We start from the raw sequence: 12,010 nt of genomic DNA, 5'->3' as shown, positions 1-12,010 counted from the left end.
AAAGCCTTTTTTAAAGGCATGTGTGTATTTAGTGTGTGTATTTGTGGTGATGGTTCCAAGGAAGTTTTAAGCTCACCATCTGTGTATTGGCAATCAGTTCACCCCAGCATGTAAGAGGAAAAAGTATCCTTCCTAACTAGTCCCAAGCACCACTAACACAGTCTTTCTGACTTAAACTGCAATTGAATGATTCAAGAGAAAAAAAAAAGTAAATTTCCTATACTATTTCAAGTATAATATCCTAAGTAATCCCTTTCTTTTTCATTTGCATGACTTCATGAACGTTCCATGCGCAGGCAAGGACTTCAGCATTTCCCTTTTGCAATCATCTTAGTCCACTTGCCTCTTCCCCATTTCTCTCCAATGCTTTAACTCAAATGCTTAAATAACATCCAGTCCCATTCTATTACTGGTGAGAAACAAGATGTCTGCAACCTAGAGGCCCCCTGGATTTGCATTTGATAGATGCTGCTACAATAGGTGGCATTTATTCTATCAATATCTGCATGCAGCCAAAATGACAGGCAAGTTGTGCTCTGCACAAGGCACTGCACCAAGGAAGCGAAGGGAAGGCAGACGCTTAACCTGCAAGTTTCTCAGCCAGCAGACCACCTGCTGTGGGAATCTGTTCAGAGGAAAGCAGCTTTTTACTGGGCCTCACAAAAGCCCTCTACAGTCCCATACAGCCTCACACACTAGGACTGGCTTCCAATAGACGCACCCCTATCTGTTTCCCACAATGGTCCTATCAACAACTATAACCTTTAAAGAATTAGAGATGCAACCAGTGTGAGGCATTGTGATGAGGGAAACTGTGAAGAGCCCAGGACCTAGCTGAATTCAAGAGGAAGCGATGGGAGGCAAAGCAGGAAGAGCCCTAGGCTCATTCTCACACTCACTTCCAAGCCAGGGAGGGCCCCAGTCCTGGCACAGGCTCACTGGTTGAATGCAAAGCAAACTCTCGGTTCCACACTCTGATCTTCCGAGCCCCTGCAAGGGAGGTGAAGGAAACAAACACACACACTTAAAGTATAACTCTCACCTTTGCTACACATTCAAATCTGTATTTAGTAGGTAAGGATGGACCAGACAGCCTCACAGCACTTGTCTAATTCCTAAGCCATTAACATCGAAGGAAGCACCTCTTTCCCTACTCTGTGTAATAAATAATCTACTCAAAGCAAAAGGAAGAAAACTTTTCTAAGTTTTAATTAGGTAAAATTTTTAAGTAATTTATTTCCATACCTGTTTGTGGGCAAACAACACTCACAGCAAAAAACTGCCCATCCCCACGCCAAGTAATTTGTGGTTTGTGGTCATCCCAGGGCAGGGCAGACTCATGCTAGAGAGAGAAACAACAGTATTACTAGGGAACCAATGCTCCTAAGCCAAACAACCCTTGGCCACCAAATATTTATCCTTTATATGATGTTGAAGCTACCTAAAAGATGGCTTCAGAGACTCTCTGGGAACCTTCTAGAAGGACTCTTAGTCCTAGAAATCAATAATAACTTGAAAACAAAACAAACATAGCCTTTCTTCTTGGGGCATAAGAGGTGCTACAAATATAGGTATTAAACACAATAAGCAAAGGAAGTAGTTAGGAAACTATGGCAAGGAAGTAAGTGTTCTGTCAAAACAGTTTTATTTCATTGTGTAAACTTCATGACAGGGCCAAGTGAAGAAACTGGTAGAGCAGTGCACAGGATAAAGCAATTGTGCCCTCTGCAGTATGGGCTGAAGAAGGCTCTCCAGTGCCACTTACATCTCCTTCCAAAGCCATGAAGCAACCAAGCCTATGGGTGGGAGAAAGGTGAGCACCAGGGCATATCTCACATCCCCGTAGTGGCTCCATTTCAAAATGCTGCTAGCTCTGCTTGACCACAGATTAGATCTGGCTACACTACACCACATCTTTCTAATTTTGGCTGCAAAGGACCCAACACCTCTGGCTTCCACAGGCTCCTGCAATCACATGAACACACCTACACTCACATACACATAAGAAAAACAAAAATCTTTTTAAAAAGTATTAAGGACAGAGAAATACAAGGAGCAAGCAGGGTGTTCATCTACCCTAGAGGATTAGCTCCTAAGAACTACAAGTGACTGTGCTCCCTGTTGTTCAGTCCAAACCTTGGCAGTCTGTAATTATTCTTCACACTCACATCTGATCTCTACCTTACAGCTATTCTTTCTAAAAGTTTCCAGAGTCAAGACACTTTGTACCACATAGTATCTCTGGCCCACACAGTGTTTACTGAGGAGCTTCCCACAGCCATTCCTGAAGCCCTCAGTCTACAGGACACAAGAGCCAGTGCATCAAGGAACATGAGCCAGAGTCTGTTGCTGTTGAAAGCCCCAACAGCTCCCTAGATCAAATGTAGTAAAGGCAAAAGGAGCACCACTGGGCTACAACAATGCCCATCTTTACCACTTCTCTGATTATTCTAATACGATTCTGTCCTTCATCAAAGGCTTTGAGAAAATAACAACCAACCTTAGGGTCCTTAGTACTAGTGGTTCCCTCTGCCTAGAGCACTCTTCCTGGATACTGACAAGCTCCCGCCCTCATGTCCTACAGGTCCATCGTCAAATAGCACCTTCGCTACACGGCTCTCCCAACTTTCCACATACTGCTATTCTTCTCTCCTTTCCCTCATAGTAGTTTTCACTCCCTGAATGTCATATATTATTGTCTTGATTAGGGTTACTGTTGCTGAAAAGGAACACCATGACCAAAACAAAGCAACTTGAAGAGAAAAGGGTTTATCTGGCTTTCACTTGAAGATCCTAGTTCAGCATCAGGAACTCAAACAGGGCCTGAACCTGGAGGCAGGAGCTGGTGCAGAGGCCATGGAAGGATGGTGCTTACCAGCTTGCTCACCCTGCTTTCTTACAGAATCCAGAACCATCAATCTAGGAATGGCACCACCCACAATGGGCTGGGCACTCCCCCATCAATCACTAATTAAGAAAATGCTCTATAGACTTGCATATAGCCCAATTTTATTGAGGCATTTTCTCAATTGAGGCTCCCTCCTCTTAGTTGACTTTAGCTTGTGTCAAGTTAACATAAAAATATCCAGGATAATTACCATCACCTCAATGTCTGTGCTCTCCCAGAGTGCACATGCCACTGTAGGTAGGGGTTTTATTTCCTGTCATGCATTCAATGCCTCACACAGAGAGAAGCATATGAAAATCCTTAATAAGCATGCTTTAATTGGTGAGAGAACTCATTATAGAAAGCAAGAAAACATGAAGTGACTTCACTGAGCTCAACAAGGTGACTCTGAGAGCCAAGGCAGCACAACTTAATACCAGATCATTCCCGTGAGTACTGATTGCTTCTGAGTAAGCAATGGGTTTTTAAATCTGCTTTCTGAAAGCTACAAAGTTTTAAGTCAAGACAATGTCTTTAAGAAAAAACAATGAGTGAGCAAAAGTTAAGAGTATTGCACTGGACAGAAAGTGAGATTGGATACAGTGCATTCGAAAGAGAGAGAACAGTAACTCTGTAGGGTAACTTATTTCCCCAGGGCACTATGAGCCACCACATTATTAAAACAGATGAGATATTGGTGTCACCAACCTCTTAACTAGCTATGCAGTGCTCCCATGGATGGTGGAGCTGAACACCTATCAAACCCAGCTTACCATTTGCACCGGAAAGGCTGCTTGCCTGCCTTCTGAGCCGTGGAACTGCGTCTCCTTACTGCCCCATCCAACAGTGACAAACTTGCCTAAAGGAGTTTTCAAGAACAAGAAGACAAGCAATAAGCAGACAAAATGAAATCAAAGCAGATTCATTCACTCTTCATAAAGGTAGTCACTGAACTCAGTAAGTTTAGCATTAGTCATTATGTTTAAAAACTGAGTTTCCAGGAGCTGGAGAGATGGCTCAGCGGTTAAGAGCACTGACTGCTCTTCCAGAGGGCCTGGGTTCAATTCCCAGCACCCACATGACAGCTTACAACTGTCTATAACTCCAATTTTGGGGGATCTAATACCTCTATACCAATGCACATTAAATAAAGTAAAATAAATTATTTTTTTTAAAAAAAAACTGTGCTTCCCAATGATATACAGCAATCATTTTAGGAGAAGTGAAATGCCCTTAACTTCGAAAGTGTGACCAAGTCAGAAGTCTGACCAAAATGATTAGTCAGAATGAACTATGAAGCATTTATAAAACACATCCACAAATCATACAGCAAATTCAAGAAAATAGCTAGGAATGAAATTCTGACTTTTAGCATTAAACCAACCAAGCTTTGTGTTGGTGGTGCAAGGGGCTGTAGGTCATCAAATGTAGTTCCCTGTACTGTAGGCTTACCTGAGACTCCCTGTGTCAGTGCCCAAAATCAGAACACAGGCTTCCTGCACTCTTCCTGGCTTCCCTAAACCATGCAGTATCTCTCACACAAAATATAGAGGCAGAGAACCAGAACTAGCACAGACTATCTGCTCCTAGAGGCAAGATGTGGCACTCACCCAGAAAAAGCAACAGAAAGATGGTCCAACAGGCAGATCCAGGACCAAATTTTCTTCCCTCTTGCCACTAATTCTGAAGCAGTCTGCCTACAATTCAATACATACGGCACAGCACAGCCATTTCCAGTTTGCTTGCATGGGCATGTCTAAGTGCAATGGGACCTCAAAGCACACCCTGCTGCTGCACATGGAGAGCTGTGACCACCCTCATCATCACCCTGTCCAAAATCTTTCTCTACACACACACACACACACACACACACACACACAACACACCACTAAGAGCAGTCTTTCTAGAAATAAACAAACAAAATGACCTCGGCATATTAACCCCACCAAAACCATTTAATCCTACACTCCTGTCCTAGCACCCCAGCATGCTGCCTTATGCCCAGGTCCCTGAAAAAGCCATGAAATCTATATGGAACAACTGGCTTGGCCTAGTCCCTTACACTTAAACCCTGTCTATCAATTATCAATCATAACTGAGACTCAGCTCAAGCCACTAGAAACCATCCATCTCCACTGACACCTTCTCTGCTCTTATGGCTACCCTAATACTTACACATCAAATCATTTCTGAATATGTGTCATATGCCCTAAGGAAAAAGTGAACAACTTAATCGTGTTTCGGCACAGCACAGCCACTTCCAGTTTGCTTGCATGGGCATGTCTAAGTGCAACGGGACCTCAAAGCACACATGTGTGTGTCTAGCATACACAGCACTCCTCAGATTGTTTCTGAAGATTTAGTCAGGCAGCTCTAATACTTTTTGTTTTGTTTTGTATTCTGGGTTTTTCAAGATATGGTTTTTCTGTGTAGCCCTGGCTGTCCTAGAAACTGATCTGTAGACCAGACTGTTCTGTAACTCACAGAGATCCGAATGCCTCTGTCTCCTGAATGATGGAGTAAAGGTGTGAATCACCACCTCCCGACTTTGAAGGTTTTATTCGAAGGGACGGAAATAGTAGTGTCCAAATGTTATCCTAGACTTGGCAAAGTGAGAGGTACGAAGTCAGACCTTAGTAACAGCTCAGACACCGTTCCTCACAGTCCCTCTTCAATTGGGTCAGTTGCCCAGGGTCTTCTAGTCACCAGAGCTCCTTATAGTCCTAAGTTTCTCCTCTCTCTCTCCCCCATCAATACACTCACAGCTGCAGTGGCCAAATGATCTTAGCGAGAAGAAAATCTGACAGACACAGGAGAAATGAAGATTCTGACCTAGCTGGCAGGAAGAAAACACTGCTTCTAGCACACTACCCCTTTCTTTTGGTCTACCTGACTGTACTCCAAAAGTGTTCTCCTTATTCTAGCTTGAGCATTCTAGAATTTAGTAATTCTAGTCTAAGTCTTTCCTGGGGTTTAAATGATATCCAGGAGACCTGAAACACAGAATTCTGAGAAAGCCACCTTTTATACCTAAGAGAGATTAGAGATATGGCTGTTAAGAACTGGGATGAACTGAAGTTCTCTGGGCTTATGACAAGTATTAAGTATAAGAAAATGAGTAAAACTGAGGAACTTCAGGTCCTAGAATGTTTCAGAGCAATACTTACCTTCACCAAAATCATCCTGGTGGATCTGCTGCTCTGTGATTACTTCAAAGTCTCTTGTCATCATAATCAGTGTTTGTTGACCTTAGGGAAACACATCAAAAACTTTATTGTTCATGTAACAAATAGTCATTCTAGTGTGTCTACAAGCACAGGAAGATATACAGAAGGGACAGAAGATAAAGGATAGTTAAGAACACTGCTGTCTCAATAAGAGGAGTTACAGTTAGGAGAGAATGCTTGCATACAAAATGCTTTGAAACACAAGCTCTAGTAGGCCAGTTACCAGATACTTATGCTTAGCTACTGACTATACAAACCCCATATAAAGTCCTCAGAGCCCTCTTCTACTACTTCAAAACTTCCTAGTTTAACAAGACACTTCTGCAGACATAAAAAAGAACTCATCTGGAATAAAGAAACTCCAGGGAAAAGAAAACCAGGCAACAAAAGAGCTGTGAAGAAGCTGTTTACTAGACAGGCAAGAGGACTCAACTTGCCACCTGGTCTGACATCCCAAGCTTGATCCCTGAACCGACATGGTCAATTGACTCCTGCAAGTTGTCCTGTGACCCCCATTCACACTGCCTTGGGGTTACTTGAGGTCCCTAATTAGTAACACGAATCTAAGAGCAAGGAGAAACAAGAGGCTCGGGTAGAATCTAGGGAAGTTCTGTAAGGGTGTCTCACAGAATGGAAACAGGCCCATGAAAAAGAGTAATCAAGAGGAAACTCTGTGAGGACTTAAGGGCTTAAAGGAGTTAAAACTCAACTGCAACAAGCACACAAAATCGACGAATAAAGGAAAAGCAAACCTGTTCATAGCAACTCTTGCTTTTAGCATAGGTTAGAACAAACACTGCTAACACTGTTTGCTCCAACTTCGACCTCAGCAGATCCCTCCGCTCTCAAACCAGGTCCTCACTCCCAAAGACTACAAAGCTGCACAAACAACTTGGTATGCCAGCAAAACGATTAAGACTTAATATATTAACTTGACCTTATAATCTGCTATCACTGTTCCAAGAAGTTTCTGAAGTTCAGGAGTCTGTACATTAGGAGCAAGTTTTACAGAGTCAGTTAAACACCGGTGAAAAGCTTACCTGTGGCAAGAAGCACCAGTTCTTGATCAGGACTCCAGCTCATGACAGTGATACCACTGGCCACACTCCCAACACATTCCAGCTGCATCAGAGAATATGAAACAGGATGTTTAGAACACCATTGTGTCAAAGATTTACTACAGACTCTACCAAAGTAATCAAAATGTAAACACCCAAAGGTGGAAAGATCCGCCAGATGTGTCTTCAAGAACAATTGTTGAGACACTAGATACAAAATTAAGCATAGTGAGAAGGGGCATGAATGTCATGAATGAGATAAAACAATGACTCTATGAAAGGCTTAGTGAATATTAAGGTCCTTGGAAAATAAAGTGAATCTAAGAGCAAACAGAGGCTTGGGAGTCTAGGAAAGTTCTGTCAAGGTCTCAAAACACAGCAGTACAACCAGGAGAGAGAAGCATCAGGAGAACCAGGGTGGAGGCCTCAAGGCTCAAAGAGAGGGTAAAACTCAACAGTAACTGGAGTCAAAATACACAAACACAGGCATGAAGGACAAAGGTAAAGGGAATTTGGGAACAGAACTGGTATTATCAGGCAGTGGGGAACATAGACTCTGAATTAATGTCAGAGAAAGACCACAAAGGAGAGGGCTCTCAATGGAGATGAACAGGGTGGGGCCAGCTCATAAATCAGAAGTCTATCAAATAGTTGGAAGGAGAGTTCTAACTTTTGAATGTAGGAAAAGCAGTTAACTTATACATGAGATTTTGAGAGTCCTCACCATGAATGAAAAGTACAGTTTATTAATGCATTCAAGGAAATGGTTAGAAGTGAAGGTGCCACAGACTATGAGGGCTCAAACTCCATCTAGTAACTTTGTGATGCTGACATAGCTACCTGAGCTCTCTAAGCCTTAAGTATTTCTAAGCACAAGAAAAGAAGACCACAGTGAACAGTAAATAAAAATTTATATTAGCTGGGCAGTGGTGCACGCTTTTAAACCCTGCATTTGGAAGAAAGAGACAAGTGGATCTCTGTGAGTTCATGGCCAGCCTGGTCTACAAAGGCCCAGGACAGCTACAAACATTACACAGAGTAACCCTGTCTCAAAACACCAAAATAAATAAATTGCATTAAAGAACCTAAAAAGGGGCTTGGCATAATTTAGTAATTCCAAGCTACAATTATTATCGCACTATTAGTAATTCTGTAACTCCTGTCACATAATCAGTGCTAAAGAGATCACAATTGCTGAGCCATAGTGGTGCGCACCTTTAATCCCAGCACTCAGGAAGCAGAGGTAGGAAGGTTACTTTGAGTTCAAGGCCAGGCTGGTCTACAGAGTAAGTTCCAGTACAGCCAGGGCCACACAGTGAAACCCAGCCTTGCAAAAACAACAACTAACTAACTAACTAACTAACTAAATAAATAAATAAATAAATAAATGAGAGAGAGAGATCAAATTAATGTGGTCATCTTTTTGTTATTTTTCCTGTTCTTGAAATAATGGCAATCCACCTGCCTCAGCTTTCTAAGGGCTGGGACTGTAGACATGAGACACCACATTCAGCTTCAAAGAAGTATTTTTAAAAGATCAGGAAATTATACTATGAAGAAGGTGAAAATAGAAGCTCAGTGAGTAAAAGTGCTTGCTGCACAAGCATGCCCAGCTGAGTTGCAGCCGTGAACATGCACGGTACCGGGAAATAACTGACTTGCACAAGCTTGTCTTCCATCCTCCACACCTACCACACACAGCCACTTTCACACTCACATCATTCACACAATAAGAAATTAATTTTTTTAAGGGGCTGGAAAGAAGGCTCAGAGGTTAAGAGTGCTGTTTGCTTTTCCAGAGGACCCAGATTCAATTGCCAGCATCCACATAATCATCTATAACTCCAGTTCCAAGGGATCTGATGCCTTCTGTCCTCCACAGGCACCGGACACATGCAAGAACACTTATACATGAATTTATTTTTTTTCTTTTTTCTTTTTTTGCAGATTTTTTTTTATTTGAATTAGAAACAAGATTGTTTTACATGTCAATCCCAGTTTGCTCTCCCTCCCCTCCTCCCCTACCACCGCCCCCCAACTAAAACCCTACCTATCACATATCTTTTCTGCTCCCCCCCCCAGGGGTGAGGCCTTCCATAGGGTGTCATCAGAGTCTATCATATCTTTTGGGATAGGGCCTAGGCCCACCCCCATGTGTCTTGGCTCAGGGAGTATCCCCATGTGTGCAATGGTCTCCAAAGTCCACACTTATGCTAGGGATAAGTACTGAACTACTACAGGACGTCCCGTAGATTTCCGAGGTTTCCTCACTGAAATCCATGTTCCTGGGGTCTGGATCAGTCCCATGCTGGTATCCCAGCTATCAGTCTGGGGAGCAAGAGTTCCCCGATATTGAGGACAGTTGTTTTGTGGGTTTCACCAGCCTGGTCTGGACCCCTTGCTCATCACTCGTCTTTCTCTGCAAATGGATTCCAGTTCAGTTCAGTGATAAGTTGTGGTTGTCAGCTTCTACTTCCACCAGCTGCTGGATGAGGGCTATCAGGTGGCACATAAGTCAGTCATCAATCTCATTATCAGGGGAGGGCATTTAAGGTAGCCTCTCCTCTGTTGCTTAGATTGTTAGCTGGTGTCATCTTTGTAGATCTCCAGACATTTCCCTAGTGCCTGATTTCTCTGTAAACCTAAAATGTTTCCCTCTATTACATTATCTCCATTCTTATTTTCTTCTATTCTTCCCTGACACAACCTTTCTGCTCCCTCATGTCCTCTGCACCCCTCCTCTTCTCCCCTTCTCATTCTCCTATCTCCCTTCCCCCTTTTCCCGTGCGCCCAATTTGCTCAGGAGATCTTGTCCCTTTCCCCTTCTCCAGGGGACCATGTATGTCTCTCTCTTAGGGTCCTCCTAGTTTACTAGCTTCTCTAGCAGTGTGGATTGTAGGCTGGTAAACCTTTACTCTATGTCTAAAATCCACTTATGAGTGAGTACATACCATGTTTGTCTTTTTGTGATTAAGTTACCTCACTCAGAATGGTTTCTTCTAGTTCCATCCATTTTCCTGCAAATTTCAAGATTCCATCGTTTTTTTTCTGCTGAGTAGTACTCCATTGTGTAGCCACATTTTCCTTATATTCTTCAGTTGAGGGGCATCTAGGCTAATTCCAGTTTCTGGTTATTACAAATAGCACTGCTATTAACATCGTTGAACAGATGTCCTTGATGCATGAATGTGCCTCTTTTGGGTATATGCCTAGGAGTGGAATTGCTGGATCTTGTGGTAGACTGATAGCCATTTGCTTGAGGAATAGCCATACTGTTTTCCAAAGTGGCTGTACAAGTTGGCACTCCCACCATCAGTGGAGGAGTGCTCCCCATTCTCCACATCCTCGCCAGCATAAACTGTCATTGGTGTTTTTGATTTTAGCCATTTTGAGGGGTATAAGATGATATCTCAGAGTTGTTTTGATTTGCATTTCCCTAATGGCTAAGGATGTTGAATACTTTATGTGTCTTTCAGCCATTTTAGATTCCTCTATTGAGAATTGTCTATTTAGTTCTGTACCCCACTTTTTAATTGGACTGTGTGGTGTTTTGGAAACTAGCTTCTTGAGTTCTTTGTATATTTTGGAGATCAGCCCTCTGTCAGATGTGGGGTTGGTGAATATCTTTTCCCACTCTGTGGGCTGCCGTTTTGTCTTGCTGATTGTGTCCTTTGCCTTACAGAAGCTTCTCAGTTTCAGGAGGTCCCATTTATCAATTGTTGATCTCAGTGTCTGCGCTACTGGTGTTATGTTCAGGAAGCAGTCTCTTGTACCAATTAATTCAAGGGTATTTCCCATTTTGTCTTCTAATAGGTTCAAGTGTGGCTGGATTTATGTTGAGGGCTTTGATCCATTTGGACTTAAGTTTTGTGCATGACGATAGACTTGGAGCTATCTGCAGTCTTCTACATGACAGCATCCAGTTATGTCAGCACCATTTGTTGAAGATGCTCTCTTTATTCCATCGTATAAATCTAGCTTGTTTGTCAAAAATCAGGTGTTCATAGGTGTGTGGGTTAATATGAGGGTTTTCAACTCTATTCCATTGGTCTACCTATCTATTTTTGTGCCAATACCAAGCTGTTTTCAAGACTATAGCTCTGTAATAGAGCTTGAAGTCAGGGATGGTGATGCCTCCAGAAGTTCCTGTATTGTACAGGGTTGTTTTGGCTATTCTGGGACTTTTGTTTTTCCATATAAAGTTGAGAATTGTTCTTTCAAGGTCTGTGAAGAATTGTGTTGGGATTTTGATAGGGATTGCATTGAATCAGTAGATTGCTTTTGGCAAGATTGCCATTTTTACTATGTTGATCCTGCCTATCCAAGAGCATGGGAGATATTTCCATTTTCTGATCTTCTTTATTTTCTTTCTTTAGAGAGTCAAAATTCTGATGGTACAGGTCTTTAACTTTTTTAGTTAGCGTTACCCCAAGGTATTTGATCTTGTTTATGTTGAACAATCCTTGCATCCCTGGGATGAAGCCTACTTGTTCATGGTGGATGATTTCTCTGATGTGTTCTTGGATTCGATATGCCAGTATTTTATTGAGTATATTTGCATCAATGTTCATGAGGGATATTGGTCTGTAGTTCTCTTTCTTGGTTGTGTCTTTGTCTGGCTTGGGTACCAAGGCTATTGAAGCCTCATAAAAAGAGTTTGGCAATGACCCTTCTGCTCCTATTGTGTGGAATACTTTGAGGAGAACTGGTATTAGGTGTTCCTTGAATTTCTGGTAGAATTCTGCACCGAAGCCATCTGGCCCTGGGCTTTTTTTGTTTGGGAGACTTCTGATGACTGCTTCTATTTCATTAGGGGTTATAGGTCTATTTAAGTTGCT

General features: G+C 42.4%; 1 protein-coding gene across 4 annotated transcripts in view; it reads right to left on the bottom strand.

Annotated features, from left to right (window-relative positions):
* Positions 1-12,010, bottom strand: part of Elp1 (elongator complex protein 1) — a 58,812-nt gene that overhangs the window by 41,574 nt on the left and 5,228 nt on the right. For all 4 annotated transcript variants that reach the window (XM_027403056.2, XM_027403054.2, XM_027403057.2 and 1 more), the window contains exons 4-8: positions 7,155-7,236; positions 6,055-6,135; positions 3,661-3,746; positions 1,246-1,342; positions 900-990 (exon numbers count right to left, since the gene is read on the bottom strand). In XM_027403056.2, coding sequence (XP_027258857.1) covers positions 900-990; positions 1,246-1,342; positions 3,661-3,746; positions 6,055-6,135; positions 7,155-7,236 — 437 coding nt within the window. The remainder of the gene's footprint in view (positions 1-899; positions 991-1,245; positions 1,343-3,660; positions 3,747-6,054; positions 6,136-7,154; positions 7,237-12,010) is intronic.

The sequence above is a fragment of the Cricetulus griseus genome, chromosome 2 (genome assembly GCF_003668045.3).
Source record: "Cricetulus griseus strain 17A/GY chromosome 2, alternate assembly CriGri-PICRH-1.0, whole genome shotgun sequence".
Classification (NCBI taxonomy): Eukaryota; Metazoa; Chordata; class Mammalia; order Rodentia; family Cricetidae; genus Cricetulus; species Cricetulus griseus.
Note: the sequence above shows the minus strand (reverse complement) of the source record. Positions and strands in the feature narration are given on the sequence as shown.